General features: G+C 45.8%; 1 protein-coding gene across 2 annotated transcripts in view; it reads right to left on the bottom strand.

Annotated features, from left to right (window-relative positions):
* The window catches only part of LOC141073657 (uncharacterized), an 88192-nt gene that overhangs the window by 53948 nt on the left and 12706 nt on the right, over positions 1–21538 (bottom strand). For both annotated transcript variants that reach the window (XM_073560987.1, XM_073560998.1), the window contains exon 5: positions 17911–18001. In XM_073560987.1, the coding sequence (XP_073417088.1) occupies positions 17911–18001 (91 nt within the window). The remainder of the gene's footprint in view (positions 1–17910; positions 18002–21538) is intronic.

Here is a 21538-nt window from a genome sequence, read left to right as displayed (position 1 = left end):
TTGTCTTCTTCAGTTCTTAGCTCACCAACTTCACGAGATCTCATCTCTTCATGACCGTCTGCCAAGACGGGCACCAGCAGCTCCGTTCCACCACCAGTCAGACCCGGCCGCTGTTCATCACTGTCAAAGTTCTTCTCCCGCAGAAGACCACTTACAGTTTCTTTGAGCTCCAAGACTTCTTTCTCGAGCTCCTCAACCCTGTGCTCGGCCATTTGTCTCAGGACTCTTTCTTGTTCGAGATGTTCTTCCACCTCTTCCCTAAGCGTCTTGTTCACGTTTTGCCATGTTGACAGGTGACCTCTGAGCTCAGAGACTTCCTTCTATTCTGGGCTCTCTTTCTCTCTCAGAGCCACAGTCACACCCAGAGTCTGAGTCACCCCAGCCTGTCGACTAATTCTTCCAGTTACCCACTAACCGTGTGAATACTTCAGCCGTCTTATCAATCAGGTCACCGTCAGTCCTGTCTCGAAATGTCAGATCCGTTCGTTGGGCAGACGTACCCCTTCTTCCGGTCAATTCTACCTCTGACCTGTCCACATCAGGAGCAGTCACCGTCTCAATATCTGTTAGTCCAACAGTAGAAACGTCTCCAACCTCCTGCCATATGTCATCAAACATTACAAAGTCCAGGCCCCTCTCCAAGGTATAGACTAAGTCCCGTGGTATCCCGCCCCCTTGGCACTCACCACCTATGGGCCCCTCAGACATCACTCTGTCTACCGTATAGTTGACCGTGACCCCATGTTTACAGCGAACCTGGACCATTCTCTCGGTCAGACAGAAAGTGAGAGGAGATCCTGTCAGAGTCACCTGACACTTTGAGTCCAGCCGACCCGAGATTCCTTCTCGGTGCAGCATTACGGTACACACCTGTAGCCCGTCATTATCCGGAAAGAATATTCCACATTCAGAAAACAACATACACGAACATTGCTGTTCTTCTTTTGACACACCGGCCCCTTTCTGGACCACCCCGATTTGGGTCACCACCCCCCTCTGGGAATCCACCTCTTTTTGGGCTATCACCCCAATTTGGGTCACCGCCCCCCTCTGGGATGCCACTTCTTTTTGGGTTACCACCCCAATTTGGGTCACTGCCCCCTTCTGGGACTCCATCCCCTTTTGGGGTACCACCCCGATATGGGCCACCGCCCCCTTTCGGGATTTCCCCATGTCCGTTATACCGGTCTTCTCAGACCACAGTTCACACAACACAGTTTGTCTCTTTTACGATACCACACAAGTCTTTGTTGGCACCACCACAGCTTCTGCTGTCACCGATCACCAACACCACCGGCTGCTGTTCACACACAGTGGCTGGTGTCCTCTTCGTAACCATGCCGAGTTACAGGAAGCCGCTTGTCCCCTTCGTAACCCCGCCGAGTTACAGGAAGCCGCTTGTCACCTTCTTGACTCCCACTGAGCCACCGCAGGCTGAGTTGAGAAAAGAAAAAAAACACCACACAAAAAACTCACGTGTCCTTTCTGTGTGCTATTCAGGACGTTCCGCCTCCTCTCCTGAGACCGTCCAACACACAGGGCGCACTGGGTGCTATTCAGGGAGCGACCCTCCTCCCAGGGTTTCCCAACACACCGGCCACACCAACACACCACACAAAACTCACATGTCCTGCCTGAGTGCTATTCAGGACGTTCCGTCTCCGCCTGAGACCGTCCAACACACAGGGCGCACCGGGTGCTATTCAAGGAGCGGCCCTCCTCCCAGGGTTTCCCAACACACCAGCCTCACCAGGTCCAGGGGCTTAGCGGGTGCTCTTCAGGACATCCATCTCCTCCTGAGACTGCCCAACACTCACGCCTCACCAGGTCCAAGGTCATACCACGTGCTCCAGGGATCCGATTCTTCTCCCAGAACCTCCCAACACCGACCCTACTGGACCTTGCTCACTGAACCCTCCAGGTACACAGTCTTTCCCACTGACCCAGGTCAGTACAACACGAACACCTGTCCATTACCTGTGTCGGCCACACAGGTCCTCGGGTACCTCTTATCCGCAGAGGCACCCAATATCAATCACCAGTCTCTTTCTCACTGACCCCGGTCAGTACTACACGGCTTTCATGGCCGTCACCTGCTGGCCGCGCAGGTTCTCGGACCCCTCTTCTGCAGAGGTATCCTATAAGTCTCTTTCTCCTGGGGAAACGGCCGCACTGGGCTCACCGATCCGGACAGTGCCTTACTCACTAGGCTGCCCCACGGTTCCAGAACCAGAGCCGGGCAGTGGCTTCCCCAACCGTCAGCCCTCCTGGCTCAGCGTTGCCCTTAGCAACCGACTTTGCAGTCCTCTTCTGTTGCTCCCAGCAACAAGGCTACAACAATGCCCGCATTCTCCACCAATTGTGAGGTAGCGCTGTCATTCGGGTAGGGGATACTCGCTTGGCAGCCACAAAACCACATCCGGCACGGGTTTTCCATAAAACAAGCATAGTCCATGCGGTTTATTCAACATCATAAACCCACAGCAGCAACAAAACTTCATATAAACAGCAGAGCGTCCATGACAAAGCTTCACTCTGTAAACCCTGTGTTCACACAGGTTGTACCATGTCCAGTATACAGGCTCTCTTAGCCTCATTTATCTCACCCACGTCCAGGTTTCCTCATGGCTACTTCAGCTTACTGCAGACGTTCATTCCCTCCCCTGGGAACTCTCAGACACGTGCAGCCATTCACCACAGCCACTTCACAGGCTGTTAGCCAGGAAGCTCCATCTCAGTGGGACCTTCCACACTGGACCAACCGGGTCCCAGCATTCACCACATGTGACCTACCCTGGCCACATTATATGGTCCATAGCCACGCCCACCGGGTCACATGTCTATGACCTCATCACAGGTCCTTCAGACACACATATACACTTTACAATAGCGTTATTAAACACACCCCCTGGGTGGGTTTGTAGGTAACTAGTCCCTGACACATTGAACCAGCACCTCAGCAGTAACACTGCTGATTAACACACATAAATCTCCATCTCAAGGCCACCCACCTTGAGATACATAATGGTCATTCAGTATCTTGCCATTCATCCACTCTCCTGGGACATCCATACAGCGCCCCCTAGTGGACACAGTGGTCACTACACCACACCCCATAGAGAATCTATGGCGTATTGTCAAGAGGAAGATGAGGGACACCAGACACAACAATGCACATGAGCTGAAGGCTGCTATCAAAGCAACCTGGGCTTCCATTACACCTCAGCAGTGCCACAGGCTCATCGCCTCCATGCCACGCCGCATTGATGCAGTAATTGATGCAAAAGGAACCCCAATCAAGTAGTGAGTGCATTTATTGAACATGAATTTCAGTAGGCCAACATTTCAGATTTTAAAATAATTTTTCAAGCTGGTGTTATAAAGTATTCTAGTTTACTGAGATAATGACTTTTGGGTTTTCATTGGCTGTAAGCTATAATCATCAACCTTAACAGAAATAAACACAATTTGAAAAAGATCACTGTTTGTAATGACTCTATATATGAGTTTTACTTCTTGTATTGAAGAACTGAAATAAATTAACTTTTTGATGTGTGAGAATCATGTGGGAATAGTGGATGAGGGCAGGTATATCTCGCCCAGATTCCTTTCCTATGTGGCCTAGTCTGGTCAGTATCGCACCTGCTTGCTAATGAATAATGGGAGGTGGATATAAAAGGATGCCAGGTGGTTGTGTGAGTGTCTCAGCCTGGGAACACAGAGAGCCTGTCTGTGTGAGAGACACACGTGAGTGAGAGCAGTGCCCACTGCAACTGTGGTTTGGCTGGACGGGAGAAGCCCGCCAGTTGGTAGTTAGGTTGTACTTTGTTTAGTTAGTGCCGGACAGGCAAGGATTTGTTTTATGTTTTATTTCTTTATGCATTGCTTTCACCATTAATAAACCTGACCCAGTGTCAGTTATACCCGAATCCCAGCTCTGCGCCTGAGTTTCATGCTGAACGCACGTGACCTTTGACCCCAGCAAAGGCGATCCCGGAGTGTTTTATCACATTGTGGTGGAGAACGCGGGCATCACGTTGCAAGCATGAGCATGGAGGACATGGTGAAAGCGCTGGTACAGTCCACCGCCGTCCAGCAAGAAGCTAATCGGGTGATGATGGCCCAGCTGAAGGAGTTGGTGGACATGACAGCTACCGATCGTTCGCTTCTCCAGCAGGTGGCGCAGCGCCTGGCAAGCCTACATGAGGTTAACCTGGAAGCCGAGTCGAGAGTGATTCACGTGAGTCGGTACTGGCAGAAGATGACGACCGAAGATGACGTCGAGGCATACCTGACCACGTTTGAACAGACGGCGGTACGAGAAAAATGGCCGAAGGCACGATGGGCCGGCCTGATTGCCCCGTTTCTTTCCGGTGAGGCCCAAAAGGCTTATTATGACTTAGAGCCTGAAGCTGCGCAGGACTTTGACAAACTGAAAGCCGAGATCTTGGCCCGGCTGGGAGTGACGACCGCTGTCCGTGCCCAGAGAGTGCATCAATGGACTTATCAGCCGGATAAACCACCGCGGTCACAGATGTTCGACCTGATCCACGTGACGAAGAAGTGGCTACAACCCGAGGTGCTGACAGCGCCAGAGATAATCCAGAGAGTCGTCATGGACAAGTACCTGAGAGCTCTACCGCCATCCCTGAGGAAGTGGGTAAGCCATGGAAATCCTACGACGGCAGATCAACTGGTGGATCTGGTTGAACGTTACTCCGTGGCGGAAGGACTCCGAGACGACGTTACCCCACCTCGTTCTTCATCATCTCCACGTGGAACCGGTAAGACTGTTCCAGGGAGTAGGGGAGATGGAAAAATCCCTAAGACAGTGGGGGAGGAAAATGGGACTGCCCGCACTGCGAGGCCGAGAGTAACGAACTATGGTCTTAGCAAGGGGCCCGTTAGGTGTTTCCGCTGCCAAGAGATGGGACATATTGCTGCGAACTGTCCGGTCACTACTGAACCCATGCAGTGCGACGTCACAGACTCTAAAAACCGCATGTCTATGGTTGCACGGGTAGTGAGTGTGAATGCCGGGCAAAAGGATGCGGAAAAACACTTGTGTGATTTAACTGTTGATGGCAAAAATGTGGTGGCATTGTTAGACTCGGGAAGTGTGGTGACTCTGGTGAAGGCCAGTCTGGTGTCAGCCCCGACTGGACCATCAGACAAATTTTCTGTAACGTGTGTGCATGGAGACACCTGTTCGTACCTCACCACGGTCATATGCATTACTACTTCCTATGGGTCTGTGCAACATAAAGTGGGACTCGTCCCGGCGTTATTGCATGATGTTATCCTGGGCCGGGATTTTCCCCACTTCTGGCAATTGTGGGAGAATCAGTTGATGCCCTTGGGTAATCGTGTACATGATTCTTCTCCCAGGGCGCGTGGGGGTCCCGAACCCCTGGAAGAGGTCTCCCCGGAAGACTCGGGGGAAGAGTCTGCGGGAAATGACCTGCAGTTCCCGTTTTCAGTCATGGCGGGTGATACGGAGGAGACCGGGGGAGAGGAGGAGGCCGACAGCCGTCCACCTCCCCGTTTGCCGGATTTAGAAGTTCAGAAAGATGACTTCCAAAGCGAGCAAATAAAGGATCCTACCCTTTCTCAGGCTAGGACAAATGTAAAAGTGATAAACGGGGTACCCGTAGAACCTGGCTCTAGGCTGGCATATCCTTACATGGTTCTGGAGAATGATTTACTCTATCAGATAGAGAAAAAGGGGGAAGGTACGGTGCAACTATTAGTCGTGCCAAAACCCTACCGGCGGCAGGTGCTGGACCTGGCCCACGGACATGTGATGGGAGGTCACCTGGGAGTCCAGAAAACCACCGAAAGGATATTACACTGTTTTGTTTGGCCAGGCATGCATCACGATATTCGTGTATATTGTGAGTCTTGTCCTGACTGCCAAGCCTCTGCACCTAAGCCCCGGTTCTGTAGCCCTTTGGTACCCCTACCTATTATTGAAGTCCCGTTTGAGAGGATTGGGATGGATTTAGTTGGACCCCTTCCACGGTCTGCACGTGGACAGCAACATATCCTGGTCATCTTGGATTATGCCACTCGTTACCCGTAGGCCATCCCTTTGCGTAACACGGCCACCAAGACGATTGCCAAGGAACTGGTGCATGTGTTTAGTCGGGTCGGTATACCAAAACAGATACTCACCGACAAGGGGACCCCCTTTATGTCCAGGGTAATGAAGGAGCTCTGCCGATTCTTACAAATCGAACCGTTACGCACATCCGTGTATCATCCTCAAACTGACGGGTTGGTCGAACGGTTCAATAAAACTCTGAAGCAGATGCTGAGAAAGGTGATAGACAAGGATGGGAAGAACTGGGATTATTTACTTCCGTATTTGCTTTTTGCCATCAGGGAAGTACCCCAGTCTTCCACGGGATTCTCGCCTTTCGAGTTATTGTACGCCCGACGTCCTCGCGGACTGTTAGACGTTGCAAAAGAAACCTGGGAGGGTCAGGTCACTCCGTTTAAAACGGTGATAGATCACGTCACACAAATGCAGGACCGTATTGCGGCTGTTATGCCTATAGTCAAAGAACACATGATGCAGGCTCAAGGAGCCCAAAAAAGACTCTATGATAGGGACGCCAAGATCCGTACGTTTGCACCCGGAGATAGGGTGTTGATCCTGGTCCCCACGGTGGACAGTAAGTTCCTGGCAAAGTGGCAGGGCCCCTTTGAGATTAAGGAAAGAGTTGGTGAAGTAAACTACAAAGTATACCAGGCAGGTAAGCGGAAACCTGAACAGATTTATCATGTAAATCTGATAAAACCCTGGAAAGATCGGTCTGCCTTGTCAGCGGAGCTGGCCCGTCCCGTCTGCTCGCATACCGTACCGGAGGTACGGGTTGCAGAGACTCTCTCGGAGCGGCAAAAGACTGAGGTCAGGCAGTTTCTACTTCACAACCAAAAGTTTTTCTCAGAAAAACCCGGGCAGACTACACTAATGAAACATGACATCGTAACAGAACCTGGTGTCACAGTTCACGTAAAGCCCTACCGAATCCCGGAAGCGCGCCGTGAAGCCGTTTCCCGAGAAGTGAAGGCAATGTTAGAGTTAGGTGTCATTGAGGAATCGCACAGTGCTTGGACCAGCCCGATTGTGCTAATTCCTAAACCGGACGGCACCTTCCGGTTCTGCAATGACTTCAGAAAACTGAATGCGGTCTCAAAATTTGATGCCTACCCTATGCCCCGGGTCGACGAGTTAATAGATCGGTTAGGAAAAGCCCGGTATATTACGACCCTAGACCTAACAAAGGGGTATTGACAGATCCCTCTGGCGGAGGCTGCCAGAGAAAAGACGGCATTTGCTACCCCAGAGGGTCTATTTCAGTATGTGTATATGCCGTTTGGACTGCACGGAGCACCGGCGACCTTCCAGAGACTGATGGATCGAGTCCTGAGGCCACATAGGCAGTACGCTTCGGCCTATTTGGACGACATTGTCATTTACAGCTTGGACTGGGAGACTCATCTCCAGAAAGTACAAGCTGTGATTGACGACCTGTGGGAGGCAGGTCTAACCGCGAACCCCAAGAAATGTCACATCGGGCTAGAAGAAGCCCGGTATTTGGGGTATGTAATTGGGAGGGGTGTTGTTAAACCCCAGGTTGATAAGATTCTGGCGGTTCAGGACTGGCCACAACCTGTCAACAAGAAGCAGGTGCAAGCCTTCCTGGGGATCGCCGGCTATTATCGCCGGTTCATACCTAATTTTGCAGCCATCGCTACCCCCCTGACGGATCTTACAAAAGGGAAAGACTCCGTCATGATTAAATGGAGTTTAGCGGCTGAAGAAGCCTTCCATAGCCTAAAACGGGCACTTTGCTCTCAGCCCGTACTGGTGACTCCGGACTTCCGCAGCGAGGTTGTGGTACAAACGGATGCCTCTGATACCGGTATCGGGGCAGTACTCTCACAAGTGAGGGACGGAGTGGAACACCCAGTCCTCTATCTCAGCAGGAAGCTGAATAAACACGAGCAAAGGTATGCAGTCGTAGAAAAAGAGTGCCTCGCCATTAAGTGGGCTCTAGAGGCCCTCAAATATTACCTGGTGGGCCGAAAGTTCAGGCTGATCACGGACCATGCCCCTCTCAAGTGGATGCACATGAACAAGGAACGGAATAGCCGGGTGACCCGGTGGTTCCTTGCCCTGCAGGCCTACACTTTTACGGTGGAGCACCGCCCAGGGGTACAGATGGAAAATGCAGATGCCCTGTCCCGAGTGCACTGTTTGGCGGGTGTCATTGCTCGACCGGAGAGGTCTGAGCAGAGGGGGGGGGATATGTGAGAATCATGTGGGAATAGTGGATGAGGGCAGGTATATCTCGCCCAGATTCCTTTCCTATGTGGCCTAGTCTGGTCAGTATCGCACCTGCTTGCTAATGAATAATGGGAGGTGGATATAAAAGGATGCCAGGTGGTTGTGTGTCTCAGCCTGGGAACACAGAGAGCCTGTCTGTGTGAGAGACACACGTAAGTGAGAGCAGTGCCCACTGCAACTGTGGTTTGGCTGGACGGGAGAAGCCCGCCAGTTGGTAGTTAGGTTGTACTTTGTTTAGGTAGTGCCGGGCAGGCAAGGATTTGTTTTATTTCTTTATGCATTGCTTTCACCATTAATAAACCTGACCCAGTGTCAGTTATACCCGAATCCCAGCTCTGCGCCTGAGTTTCATGCTGAACGCACGTGACCTTTGACCCCAGCAAAGGCGATCCCGGAGTGTTTTATCACAGATGATATTCTAATTTTATGAGATGCACCTATAAATCTGGTATTGCTGTAATCGCACCGACCCGAAGAATAAAGTCGCCTAATCACTTATACTGCACGAAGAACAGCGTAAAAATGAAATAGAACCAAAAGCACGGGATAAATGTGATCAAAAACGTTATGTAAAATGATCCCAACAAAAGCTTCCAATTGATACACTAAAAAGGCAAGTTACCACCGAGGTCCATTATCTGTCAATTGAAATACAGGGGCTTCCATATTACTGTTAGTACAAAAGCTCTGAAAAGGCAAAATGACTCCTTGCCCCACCAAAAAATTCTGCAAATTCTGTGCTCCCATATCCAAATGCCCTTCTGAGCCCCAATGTACCTAGACCACATTAAGCGTCCACATGTCTGGGATTTTTGCAGCATTGAAATTCCACCAATTTTGCAGATGCATGTCTCCACAAGCCCGAGCTGGGCATAATGAACGGGCACTACAATGTACTGGGCACTACAATGTATTGGATACTATAATGACAGTTTATAATTTTCACTCAGCAACATCCACTGCTGCTTGTTTCAGGAAAAAAAAAACACATGGAGACAAAAGCATCACTACACCTTTAGATAAATTCCCAAAGGAGTATAATTTCCTAAATGGAGACACTTGAGGGGGATTCTGCTCTTGTAGCAGTTATGGGCTCTGAAAATGGAGTCTGCAAACTATTTTAGGAAAATCTGTGCTCCAGGAAGCAAAAAAGCTCTGTTGTCCTTCTCGAGGCTCGCCATATGGCTAAGCAATACTATACAGCCATATATGGGGTATTTTCACGTTCAGCTGAACTTGTATGACAAATTTTGGAGCAATTTTTACCCATTTTACTATTTCAAAATGTAAAATCTATTGCTAAAACAGTTTTTGTGGTAAAAATGTAATTATTTTTTCTTCCCTGCCTGATGGTATAAAATTGTGTGACACACCTGTGGTGTCAATATGATTGCATCATTGCAGCCCTAGATGAATTCATTAAAAGGATTAGTTTGTAAAATGGGGTCTCATATGGGGGTTCTGCTGTTATGGCACCTCAGGGGCTCTCCCAGTGGGTCATGGCACTCGAAAACCATAACAGTAAAATCTACACTATGATATGGCGCTCCTTCTCTTCTGAGCTTTGCACTGTGCCTAAATAGTATTTCCTGGTTACATTTAGGGTATTGGAGCCATTAGAAAAATTAAAAACTTGGGGTTAAAACAACATTTTAGTGGTAAAAAAGTAATTTTCTTCACCTCCTAATGGTATAAAATTCTGTGAGGCACATGTGGTGTCAACATGCTCACTACACGCCTAGATAAATTCATTGTTGGGTGTAGTTTGTAAAATAAGGACACATATGGGGGGTTTAAGCACCTCAGGGTCTCTGCCAATGTGACATGGTACGCTCAAACCATTTCGGCAAAATCTGAACTCCAGTATGGCATTTCTTCCCTTCTGAGCTTTGCACTGTACCTTAAAAAGTATTTTTTGACCACATATGGGGTATCTGTGTACTCCGGAGAAATTGCAGAACAAATTTTGGTTCCATTTTTTTCTGCTGTCCTTGTGAAAAAAAAATTGAAGCTAAATAATTTTTTCCCTGAAAAATATATTTTTTTTCCATTTTTAGTTTGCGGTTGTAAAATTCTGTGAAGCACCTGTAGGTTTACTATGCTATATAATTTCCTTGGGGGGGAAGGTCTATTTTACAAAATGGAGTCACTTGGGGAGTTTTCACTGTTTCCTTGAGGGGTCTAGTTTCCAAACTTGGGTCACTTGATTAGGGGTTTCTGCTGTTTTCGTATGTCAGGGGCTCTCCAAATGCGATATGGCATTTACAATCTACTCCAGACAAATAATGCTCTTTTCTTTCCTACTCCTGCAACATGCCCAAACAGAAGTTTTTGACCACATATGGGGCATCATTGCTTTCAAGAAAAATTGAAGAACAAATTATGGGGTCTTTCTTCTGCTATTATCCACTGTGAAAATTACAAATTTAAGACAATCAGCATTTTTGTGAATTTTTTTTTTTTTCCTATATGGCGATCTAATATTGTCAAATTCTGTGTTGTAACTGTGGGTTTAAAATGCTCACTATACCCCTGGATAAAATCCATGAGGAGTGTAGTTTCCAAATGGGATAAGTTTGTGGGGCGGTTACACTGTTTAGGCTCATCAGGGGCTCTCCAAACCATTCCATCCAAGTTTGTGTTCCAAAACGTCACTCCTTCCTTTCTGAGCCCTCAGTCCAAACATTAGTTTTCCCCACATACGGAGTATCCGTGTACTCAAAAGAAATTGCACAAAAAAATATGTGTTCCATTTTCTCCTGTTACTGCTGTGAAAATAAAAAAATTTGGGACTAAAAAGCATTTTTGTGGGACAAATGTGATTTTTTTTATTTTCACTGCTCTATGTTATAAACTTCTGAAGCACCTGAGAGTTCCAAGTGTTTACCACACACCTAGATAAGTTTGGTAGGAGACAGAGGAAGACCCCACTTCTTACCCCAAGACATAAAAAAGCCAGGCTGGAGTTTGCCAAAGCTTACCTGAAAAAGCCTAAAACGTTTTGGAAGAATGTTCTCTGGTCAGATGAGACAAAAGTAGAGCTTTTTGGGCAAAGGCATCAACATCGAGTTTACAGGAGAAAAAAAGAGGCATTAAAAGAAAAAAACACGGTCCCTACAGTCAAACATGGCTGAGGTTCCCTGATGTTTTGGGGTTGCTTTGCTGCCTCTGGCACTGGACTGCTTGATCGTGTGCATGGCATTATGAAGTCTGAAGACTACCAACAAATTTTGCAGCATAATGTAGGGCCCAGTGTGAGAAAGCTGGGTCTCCCTCAGAGGTAATGGGTCTTCCAGCAGGACAATGACCCAAAGCACACTTCAAAAAGCACTAGAAAATGGTTTGAGAGAAAGCACTGGAGACTTCTAAGGTGGCCAGCAATGAGTCCAGACCTGAATCCCATAGAACACCTGTAGAGAGATCTAAAAATGGCAGTTTGGAGAAGGCACCCTTCAAATATCAGGGACCTGGAGCAATTTGCCAAAGAAGAATGGTCTAAAATTCCAGCAGAGCATTGTAAGAAACTCATTGATGGTTACCGGAAGCGGTTGGTCGCAGTTATTTTGGCTAAAGGTTGTGCAACCAAGTATTAGGCTGAGAGTGCCAATAATTTTGTCTGGCCCATTTTTGGAGTTTTGTGTGAAATGATCAATGTTTTGCTTTTTGCTTCATTCTCTGTTGTGTTTTTTCATGTAAGACAAATTAAATGAAGATAATAATACCAAAGAATTTGTGTTTGCAATCATTTTCAGGAAAAAACTGAGCATTATCTGACAGAATTGCAGGGGTGTCAATACTTTTGGCCACAACTGTAAGTAGTGATGAGTGATCGTGCACAGATAAGGGGTTGTCTGAGCATGCTCGAGTGCTAACCCAGTGTCTTTGGTGTGCTCGAAAAATATGTTCAAGTCGCCTTGGCTGCTTGTCTAGCGGTTGTTTATAAGTCACTCACAACACATTCATGGATTGCCTTACAAACCTTATCCGTGCACGCTCGCTCATCACTAGGTAAGATGGCCTCCTGTGTGATGTCTCCAGACTAAGTTGGTATACAGGATACTATCCAGCCTACGTTTACTAGACTATCACTAACCTGCTGTTATTTGGACTGTACAGTCATGGCCAAAAGTTTTGAGAATGACATAAATATTATATTTTCACATGATCTGCTGGCCTCTGGTTTTTATGTGTGTTTGTCAGATGTTTTTATCACATACAGAAATATAATTGCAATCATATTATGAGTAGCAAAAGGTTATATTGACAGTTAGAATGAGTTAATGCAGCAAGTCAATATTTGCAGTGTTGACCCTTCTTCTTCAGGACCTCAGCAATTCTCCCTGGCATGCTCTCAATCAACTTCTGGATCAAATCCTGACTGATAGCAGTCCATTCTTGCAAAATCAATGCTTTTATTTTGTCTGAATTTGAAGGTTTTTGTTTGTCCACCCGTCTCTTGATGATTGACCACAAGTTCTCAATGGGATTAAGATCTGGGGAGTTTCCAGGCCATGGTCCCAAAATCTCTATGTTTTGTTCCCTGAGCCATTTAGTTATCACCTTTGCTTTATGGCAAGGTGCTCCATCATGTTGAAAAAGGCATTGTTGATCGCCAAACTGCTCTTGGACGGTTGGGAGAAGTTGCTCTTGGAGGACATTCTGGTACCATTCTTTATTCATGGCTGTGTTTTTAGGCAAGACTGAGAGAGAGCCCATTCCCTTGGCTGAGAAGCAACCCCACACATGAATGGTTTCAGGATGCTTGACAGTTGGCATGAGACAAGACTGGTGGTAGCACTCACCTGGTCTTCTCCGAATAAGCCGTTTTCCAGATGTCCCAAACAATCGAAAAGGGGATTCATCAGAGAAAATGACTTTACCCCAGTCCTCAGCAGTCCACTCCCTGTACCTCTTGCAGAATATCAGTCTTTCAATGATGTTTTTCCTGGAGAGAAGTGGTTTCTTTGCTGCCCTCCTTGAGACCAGGCCTTGCTCCAAGAGTCTCCGCGTCACAGTGCGTGCAGATGCACTCACACCTGCCTGCTGCCATTCCTGAGCAAGCTCTGCACTGCTGGTAGCCCGATCCCGCAGCTGAAACACTTTTAAGAGACGGTCCTGGCGCTTGCTGGTCTTTCTTGGGCGCCCTGGAGCCTTTTTGGCAACAAGGGAACCTCTCTCCTTGAAGTTCTTGATGATGCGATAGATTGTTGACTGAGGTGCAATCTTTCTAGCTGCGATACTCTTCCCTGTTAGACCATTTTTGTGCAGTGCAATGATGACTGCACGTGTTTCTTTAGAGATAACCATGGTTAACAGAAGAAAAACAATGATGCCAAGCACCAGCCTCCTTTTAAAGTGTCCAGTGGTGTCATTCTTACTTAATCATGACAGATTGATCTCCAGCCCTGTCCTCATCAACACCCACACCTGTGTTAATGGAGCAATCACTGAAACGATGTTAGCTGGTCCTTTTAAGGCAGGGCTGCAATGATGTTGAAATGTGTTTTGGGGATAAAGTTCATTTTCTAGGCAAATATTGACTTTGCAAGTAATTGCCGTTAAGCTGATCACTCTTTATAACATTCTGGAGTATATGCAAATTGCCATTAGAAAAAATGAAGCAGTAGACTTTGTAAAAATTAATATTTGTGTCATTCTCAAAACTTTTGGCCATGACTGTATACTTTGTTTTGCCTGCACTGAAAGATCATTTATTTCCTTTGCTTGTGTCATGGTTTATGGAGTCTTAACCCCTTGATGACCTCAGCTTTTTTCGGTTTTGTGCTTTTGTGTTTCGCTCCCCTTCTTTCCAGAGCCATAACTTTTTTATTTTTCCATCAATTTGGCCATGTGAGGGCTTATTTTTTTTGCGGGACAAGTTGTACTTTTGAACAGCCCCATTGTTGTTCAAATCCAAAGTGTGCTAAAAAAAAAAAGGCGCAATTTTCCGAGACCTGTAACGTCTCCATTTCTCGTGATCTCGGGTAGGGTGGGGGCTTAATTTTTGCGTGATGAGCTGACGTTTTTAATTATACAACTTTTGTGCAGTTATGTTCTTTTGATCACCCGTTATTGCATATTAATGCAATTTCACGGTGACAAAAAAACCTAATTCTGGAGTTTTGATTTTTTTTCTCGCTACTCCGTTTAGCGATCGGGTAAATCCTATTTTTTTTTTAAAGATCAGGCGATTCTGAATGCGGCGATACCAAATATGTGCATGTTTGATTTTTTATTGTTTTATTTTGAATGGCGCGAAAGGGTTTGACTCTTTGTTTTTTTTATATTATTCAAAACTTTTTATTTTTTTATTTTTGGCATGCTTCAATAGCCTCCATGGGAGGCTACAAGGTGCCACAACTCGATCGCCTCTGCTACATAGAGGCGATGCTCATATCACCTCTATGTAGCAGAATTACAGTATTGCTATGAGCACCGACCACAGTGTGGCGCTCACAGCAATCCGGTATCAGCAACCATAGAGTAAGGGGTTAATAAACCAGCCTGGACATTTTACTTAAACTGCTTCCTGTGTCTACCTCAAGTGCCAGTAGAAACTTTACACTTCTCCCCTATCAACTGCTCAGTGAAGAACAAATAGCACTCAGATGACACACAGATCTCAGATGAAGATACAAAAGGATCATTGGGTCCTTCTGGGTTTGGATAGGTGTCCATTTTTAGAAAACAAACTTGTGCATTATGTTCTTCTTATTTTATAGTTAATCAAATTGATATGAATAAAAAAAATTCAACCATTTTTAGTCACATAATTTGTCGGTCACCACAAAAATGTGTTCACTTAATTGTACCGGTTGTTACGATTATACAAACTATGTCATATTTATTGTCATTGTTTTTATGTCTATTTTATCTTATAATATACTGGCATATACAGATATCTGTATAGACCAGTATCTATGTACCAGCACATGTAAATAAGAATGTTATTGAGGTTTTTGGCTTAGAAAATTCTCTTGTACATAGCAGTGAAGCCATAAGCTGGCTGGTAAGGTTTCTGTCTTACACTTCCCAGGTTACTGTGAAGAATATTGGAAATATAAATTTCATGCCAATCAATTGTATCCTATCTGGTATGGGATTATAAAACCTGGTTCCTTTGTGTAGCCAGGACAGGAAACCTGGTTCAACAGGTTGTTCAGCATTCTCAAAGCCTTAAGGAGAAAGTTGGCAACTAGCTCAGAAGATGGTCAAACCTCAAAAGGTAGTGAGTGAAAGATCACACATCTTGACCCACCTAAGCTCAGGACAAAGGCTTGCTTGCAATATTAAGTTATGCCGAATTGAAGCTGCCAAAGAAACCTTCTAGAACATTCTGGAAACATAATTCCATAAGGAGTTATGGAGATACTATCAGTGCCAGCAGTGCATCGTGCATATTTCTGAGAACCCAAGAACATGGCGAACGCTCGCTTGGTTCTTGACCCAAAATAGCACACTGGGATGGAAGCAAATGTAGGATGCCTAGTAGGAGCCAAATAGCAAAGCAGTGTTTGTTTGGTCTCAGCACGTAGCAGGGGCCCGTCCAGATCCGATGGAGCCAAAACTGCCTCCCTAGGACAGTCCATTAGGAAGCTATTCAAGCAAAAAAGGAAGCACACTGTAGCGCCAAACCATGCAAACATGAAAAATGAATAATGAATTGCATTACTGCATTAGAAGTATGAAAAATTGAGAAAGTTTAGCGCATAAAATGGCCAAGTTATGTGTACCTGGAAGCCACGTTAAGGCATTTCTCGTTTTCCAGGTCCCTATTCTATGCCAATCCTCACTAAGACTGTAGTCTCCATCTGAATGGGAGCCTATGAAAAATCCTCTGTTAGGACTTAAGTCTGTATCTCTGTGGAGGGGAAATGGCCCTGGTTTGATTAAAAACGCCTGCAGCTAACAGGTGGAGTGCTCAGTCAGAAGGTAAATAAATACAAATTTCAAAAACTGACCGTCACATCCAAGCATAAGCATAGTGTGAACAGGTGCTTAACCTAGAGTCACCAACTCATATACATTCAAGCAAAAAAGGAAGCACACTGTAGTGCCAAACCATGCAAACATGAAAAATGAATAATGAATTGCATTACTGCATTAGGAGTATGAAAAATTGAGAAAGTTTAGCGCATAAAATGGCCAAGTTTTGTGTACCTGGAAGCCACGTTAAGGCATTTCTCGTTTTCCAGGTCCCTATTCTATGCCAATCCTCACTAAGACTGTAGTCTCCATCTGAATGGGAGCCTATGAAAAATCCTCTGTTAGGACTGAAGTCTATATCTCTGTGGAGGGGAAATGGCCCTGGTTTGATTAAAAACGCCTGCAGCTAACAGGTGGAGTGCTCAGTCAAAAGGTAAATGAATACAAATTTCAAAAACTGACCGTCACATCCAAGCATAAGCATAGTGTGAACAGGTGCTTAACCTAGAGTCACCAACTCATATACATTCAAGCAAAAAAGGAAGCACACTGTAGCGCCATAACATGCAAATATGAAAAATGAATAATGAAAAAAAATCCTCTGTTAGGACTGAAGTCTATATCTCTGTGGAGGGGCCATTTCCACAGTGAGGATTGGCATAGAATAGGGACCTGGAAAACGAGAAATGCCTTAACGTGGCTTCCAGGTACACATAACTTGACCATTTTATGCGCTAAACTTTCTCAATTTTTCATACTTCTAATGCAGTAACGCAATTCATTATTCATTTTTCATGTTTGCATGGTTTGGCGCTACAGTGTGCTTCCTTTTTTGCTTGAATGTATATAAGTTGGTGACTCTAGGTTAAGCACCTGTTCACACTATGCTTATGCTTGGATGTGACGGTCAGTTTTTGAAATTTGTATTCATTAGGGAGTTATGACACACCTTAAGTTTTGGAGTTTTTCGCTGCTAAATGCAAGAGGGGAATTAGGTCCAGCCCAGGTGGCAGGAGGGCAGTGACTCAAAGGGGTTAAATGCTTGTGTAAACCATGGCCTACTGCTTTTTTCTGGGGAGGTCACAGCAACATATTGTGTGGGTAGAAGTCAAGGAGCAGAAGGGACCACCCACCTCCCATAGAGCAGCCCCTCCACCACAAGCCACATAGTGGTCACTTACCGCTCCTGCCGGTTGATTCGGCTTCTCCACATCAGCCGAGCAGCTCTTCTTCTGGGCTGATCTGACAAGGCATGACTTCCGATACCATGGTGATTGTTAGACGGCTTCCAGCAGCTAAACTAACAATCAGCATGACATCAGCAGTCACGCCCCGTCAACAGAGCAGAATGGAAGAATAGCCATATTACTAGTAAGAGCGACCTGTGACAGCTCTGTGTCGGTAGAGATCAGCAGCAGGCACAAAAGACAGGTAGAAAGCGACTGAGTGATAGTTCTTAGCACATTGTAAAAATAAAAAAAGAAAAGTCCCCATATTGAATTAGACCCTACATCCACATCAAAAGTTTCATTAAACACACTAAAAAACTCCGAACATCTAAAGTTACTCTACAAACCAGTGACTGATTAGAGCCTGTGACTTCTCTGCATTTAGTGGTCACTACTCACCTGTGCGGTTATCTGTAGGAATCTCCTCCTTACACCGCTCATCACCCTTTACATATGTCTCTGTAGTATTCATATGGGGCAGATCTTTACCCTGAAAGAAATATTGTAGAAGTCACTGACTGATGAAGACATCTGAGAAGATCTAGACAACATCTAACGTCTATGATCAACTTTATCTTCTCCACTAGATATTTTTCGGACTATAAGACGCACCGGACCACGGAGCTCTGAGCTGACGATCTGGCCAATTACTTCAAAGAAAAAATTGACCAGATCCCACAGGAAATTATCTCCCAATCACCTCATACCATGCACTGTCCTCCCTCCCCCATTGCATCTAGCTCACTCTCTGATTTTGAACCAGTCACAGAAGAAGAAGTAAGCAGGCTCCTTGCATCTTCTCGCCCAACCACTTGCACCAGTGACCCATTTCTGTCACATCTCCTCCAGTCCCTTTCCCCTGCTGTCACCCCTCACCTAACTAAAATATTTAACCTCTCTCTTCTGGTATCTTTCCCTCCTCTTTTAAGCATGCCATCATACATCCACTACTTAAAAAAACATCCCTCGACCAAAACTGTGTCGCTAACTATAGACCTGTCTCTAATCTTCCCTTCATCTCTAAACTCCTGGAATGCCTGGTCCACTCCCGTCTTATCCGCTATCTCTTTGATATCTCTCTTCTCGACCCTCTCCAATCCGGTTTCCGCTCTTTACACTCTACTGAAACTGCCCTCACTAAAGTCTCTAATGATCTACTAACAGCTAAATCAAATGGTCATTACTTCATGCTAATTCTCTTGGATCTCTCTGCAGCATTCGACACTGCGGATCATCAGCTCCTCCTCACTATGCTCCGTTCCATTGGCCTCAAGGACACCGTTCTCTCCTGGTTCTCCTCCTATCTCTCTGACCGCTCCTTTACTGTATCTTTTGCCGGTTCCTCCTCCTCTCACCTTCCCCTTACTGTCTGGGTTCCTCAAGGATCGGTTTTAGGCCCCCTCCTCTTCTCCTTGTACACTGCCCCTATTGGTCAAACAATCAGTAGATTTGGTTTCCAGTACATCTCTATGCTGATAACACCCAATTATACGCTTCTTCTCCTGACATCAGGCCAGCTTTTCAAGGAAACACCGGCGATTGTCTAAACGCTGTGTCTAACATTATGTCCTCACTATATCTGAAACTGAACCTGTCAAAGACTGAACTCCTTGTGTTTCCTCCCTCTACTAATGTACCTATACCCGACACCGCCATTTCTGTGTGTGGTTCCACTATTACTCCCCAGCAACATGCCCGCTTTCTTGGGGTCATACTTAACTCCGAGCTTTCCTTTGCCCCCCACATTCGATCACTGGCTCGCTCTTGTCATCTGCACCTCAAAAACATTTCTAGAATTCGACCTTTTCTTACCTTTGACTTCGCAAAAACTCTTACTGTTTCTCTTATTCATTCTCGTCTCGATTATTGTAACTCTCTTCTAATTGGTCTCCCTCTTACCAAACTCTCCCCTCTCCAATCTGTCTTGAATGCTGCAGCCAGGATCATATTCCTCACCAATCGTTACACCGATGCCTCTACCTTGTGCCAGTCATTACACTGGCTACCCATCCGCTCCAGAATTCAGTATAAACTTATTACCCTCACCCACAAAGCCCTCCATGGCTCAGCACCACCCTACATCTCCTCCCTTGTTTCAGTATACCACCCTACCCGCGCCCTCCATTCTGCTGAAGACCTGAGGTTAGCATCCTCAATAATCAGAACCTCCCACTCCCGTCTCCAAGACTTTACACGTGCTGCGCCAATTCTTTGGAATGCACTTCGAAGGTCAATACGATTAGTCCCCAATCCCCACAATTTTAAGCGTGCCCTGAAAACGCATTTATTCAGACTGGCCTACTGCCTCAACACATTAACCTAATCTATCCCTGGGTGGCACAGTCAAAAGTTTTACCATAACCAGGTTCCCCCCATCATGTTCCCACATGCTTTATGCATCCATTAGCCCTCTGTGTCTGTACTGTTACACACTTAACATTATGGCTGGTCCAAACAATCAGGGCAATTGTTACCACCCACCTTTCGTGTCTACCTCTTTCCTCATAGACTGTAAGCTTGCGAGCAGGGCCCTCATTCCTCTTGGTATTTGTTATGACCTATGTGATTATTGTTATGCTGTAATGTCTATTGTCTGTACAAATCCCCTCTGAAATGTAAAGTGCTGCGGAATATGTCGGCGCTATAGAAATAAAATTTATTATTATTATTATTATTATTATAAGACGCACCCCAAATTTTCAGAAGGAAAATGGGGAAAAAAAATTAATGCGTCAAATGGGGGTCCGTCTTACAGTCCAGAATTCAGCTTACACGAGATCGGCAGCGCTGGTGGAGCAGAGTCACAGGGGGCGTTTGTTGGTTCGGTGATATGACCCAGACTGGTGCGCAAATTTGAAATAATATTTACCAGTAAGGGTCAGCGGTGAGAGGTGCTTCCAATTTCCGGAGCTGCGTCTCCATCCCGATGTGCGTTTCGGACATTGAGAAAGGAAGGTCCGCTGACCCGCCCTGGTAAATATTATTTTGCATTTAGACATTGTTTCCTGATATTGTGAACGTATATTGTGATCATGGGTGGCTAGTGGTCAGGTGGTGCTTGCTTATATATACATATGCTTCCTTGATAGAATTTTGATGAAATTTGGGGTATTAACCCTTTGCTGTATATTTATCGGTGGCTATGTATGCAATAGGATAACTAGTTAATAACCTGCCGTTGGATTTCATTTAAATTACATATAAATAATATAATGTGGGCAGTTATCTGAATATGTGTGATGTATTTCTGGCTTGCCTGGACCTGTGCGTCCTTGTGTGTGATCAGGTGCTTAGTGAGTGATTCTGTCTATCCCTTCCCCCCATCATTGGTGTTATGGATTTTAAATCTTTCATAATAAAGCTATATTTTATATTTGAGTATTTGGCCTTAGGATCATCATTTTTGTCTGTTTCTATGTAGTAGTTGATGATAGGCTTAAAGGGAATCTGTCACCCCATTTTAGCGCTATAAGATGCTGGCACCATCCAGCGGTGAGCCCACCTCAAAGCCGGGACATGTCAACTGTTTTGAACAGCTGACATGTGCCCGCAACAGCCACGGGCGGAATTGTGATACGCCTGCCGCTATTAACTAGTTTAATGCCGCTGTCAAATTGACAGTGGCATTTAACAAGCACTTCCTGCCATCGGGCCAGAAATACACTCACAAGTGACCCGCGTCATGTGATCGCGGGTCACCAGTGTGGCGGCATGACAACCAGAGGTCTCCTTGAAACCTCTATGGTTGTTAATGCCGGATTGCTATGAGCGCCACCTGGTGGTCGGCGCTCATAGCAATTCAGTAAATCTGCTACATAGAGGGGATCTGAGCATCCCCTCTATGTAGCAGAGCCAATCGGGCTATGGCAGCTTCTAGCCTCCCATAGAGGCTATTAAAGCATGCCAAAAGTTAAAAAAAAAGTTTTTAAAAATATATAAAAAAAAATACAAAAGTTCAAATCACCCCCCTTTTGCACCCATTCAAACTAGAACAAAAAAAAAATCAAACATAGACATATTTGGTATC

The sequence above is a fragment of the Dendrobates tinctorius genome, unplaced genomic scaffold, assembly GCF_039654945.1.
Source record: "Dendrobates tinctorius isolate UK_male_01 unplaced genomic scaffold, ASM3965494v1 ptg000014l, whole genome shotgun sequence".
NCBI lineage: Eukaryota > Metazoa > Chordata > Amphibia > Anura > Dendrobatidae > Dendrobates > Dendrobates tinctorius.
Note: the sequence above shows the minus strand (reverse complement) of the source record. Positions and strands in the feature narration are given on the sequence as shown.